Source organism: Contarinia nasturtii, unplaced genomic scaffold (genome assembly GCF_009176525.2).
Source record: "Contarinia nasturtii isolate CC-2019 unplaced genomic scaffold, AAFC_CNas_1.1 Cnas_scaffold_78, whole genome shotgun sequence".
Lineage (NCBI taxonomy): Eukaryota > Metazoa > Arthropoda > Insecta > Diptera > Cecidomyiidae > Contarinia > Contarinia nasturtii.
In genome coordinates, this window is record NW_022197436.1 from 1,567,534 (window position 1) to 1,569,722 (window position 2,189).

The window sequence follows — 2,189 nt, forward strand, 5'->3', positions numbered from 1 at the left end:
TTTTAGGCAATAAATCTATGGTTTTCTTATGGCTTCTTTCTTTGAAGACAATTGATTTTTTGATCGAAAACTTAAATATCAATTTTATCAATAGCACTAGTGCAGCTGTCTTTTTCAATTTCATCATATTTCGCTTTCATGAATTTCATTTCATTTATCAGATTCATTGCTTATTTTAATTTCGTCGTTTTTATCAATTTCATCGCTTTCATGAGTTTTATCGCGTTAATGATTTTTACCACAATTTCTACGACAACTACATATCCAACAAATTAAAAAAAATATAAGTACAACAATTAACAGTGCGAGGGCCGGTGTATAATCTTCAGGAGTCGAATCTGTCGTAATAGTTACATTTCTTTTAGCACTCGGATAAGGTATCCTTCTTGTTATACGACTCAATTTTTGCAACTGTGTCAATTCATTTGCTTTGATCTACATAGGAATTTAAATATTGACAGAGAATCGCACATTATTCATAAGAAAAAAATCATTACTTTATCAAAATGGCATACCTGTTCGTTTGGATAAAGTGCTTCAAAGCACCACTCTAATCCGGAATCATGAAAAAGTTGTGTGAAATTTTGACACCCGTTATCCTCTTCTCTATGCCACTCTTCATTTTCACACGCTAAAAATGTGAAATTAAATAATTTATATATCGATTTGTTGAAATAAAAAAAAACGATTTACCTAAACATAATTCCAATAAATAAATGCGGCTTCGAAGTCGCGTTTCAATCTGCATTAAATTTCCTCTATTGACATCGATGTTTTTCAACTGAATGTCACAAACCGAACAACATTTCTTGTCATGTAAAGCATTTACACATTCACGAATACATTCTTCAGAATATGGCTTCTCGATGGTACAATTTTGACTACAGCAAATATTTTTCATTAGGAAATTCAAAATCACTTCTTTGTATTTTATTTTATCAATTCTTACCCTGCTGCTAGCCAAATTGTACATATTGTAACAAATATTCGAATGAAGCGTGACATTTTCATATGTACCACAAGGTTTTCGGCACAACTTTTTACGGAAATATACTTTTATTTCAGCGGAATTAAGATGTTACTATTCTAAAGGAGATACGAAGCACACTGAGGTCATTGGTTTGACGTTAAGCACAAATCTTAACAAACACACGTATAGGATTGAATATGTAAAATGGTCTACATACGAAAATATTTATGCAGGAAAGAAATAATTATTTTTATCTGTCAGTGGATACAGCAGATTTTAAAAGAAAAAAGAGTCAAAATAAAAGTTATGATACAACATATCACAAAACAACTTTTCTTCTATAGTATAACAGTCAATAGTGAGAAAAAAATGAGTGAGAGTATTTTTAGCGCATACATACCGGCAGCATCTGGGCATCATTGATGCCTCAAACACATAAATTATTGTATTATGTATATACTTGACTTTATTTAAGAACATACAAAACAAATAACACCTTAAAAGTATTTTATTATTTAATATCTTGTAAAAAGTCGAATTTCAAAACAAAAGCAGAAAAATAGTATCACTTCGCATTTTTTAATTCCTTTGAATTTTTACTTGAACTTCGAATAGGTAGCATATATTGTTTTTCTTTAGATAATCCATGACCCCTCTAACGGTTTATATCGTGTCGGGGTTCTAAACTCAACATTCCGATTTTAAAATTCACTGAATATATAAGAGTGACGCAAAACTGACTGTTTTCGAATACTATTTTTGAAGTGGACTATATTTCTCCATGTGAAAATAGTTTGATTAATGTTAAAGCATAACTACATAATAATAAAAGTTGATTTTTTATTGTTATTCTGTTTTAGTTCTTTAACCGTGAACAGTTTTCACTAATTTTCTCGAATCAATTTGCTCGTGAAATAATGCGTCGCAGTTTCGATTTATGAATGGATGGGATCTCTGAAATAAACGCAGAATATGTTCGAAATAGAAAAATGAATTCGAAACTAAGACAATTGATCTTTTGATCGAAAACTTAAACATCACTTTTATCAATTTCATCTGATTTATAAATTTCGTCGCTTTCATGAATTTCATTGCTTATTTCATCGCATTCATCAGTTTCATCGCGATCATAATTTTTACGAAAACTACATAGACAACACATAAAAAATTTAAAGACCAAAACGAGTAGTGTTAGGGCCGATGTAAAATTGGAAGAATC

General features: G+C 30.2%; 1 protein-coding gene across 1 annotated transcript; it reads right to left on the bottom strand.

Moving 5' to 3' along the window:
* Positions 1-225: 225 nt before the first annotated feature.
* LOC116337635 lies at positions 226-1,005 on the bottom strand. Its single transcript, XM_031762328.1, has 5 exons — positions 950-1,005; positions 694-881; positions 516-631; positions 302-435; positions 226-256 (listed from the first exon to the last, which is right to left on the bottom strand). The coding sequence occupies exons 1-5, from the start codon at positions 1,003-1,005 to the stop codon at positions 226-228; spliced, it is 525 nt and encodes a 174-aa protein (XP_031618188.1).
* Positions 1,006-2,189: the final 1,184 nt, after the last annotated feature.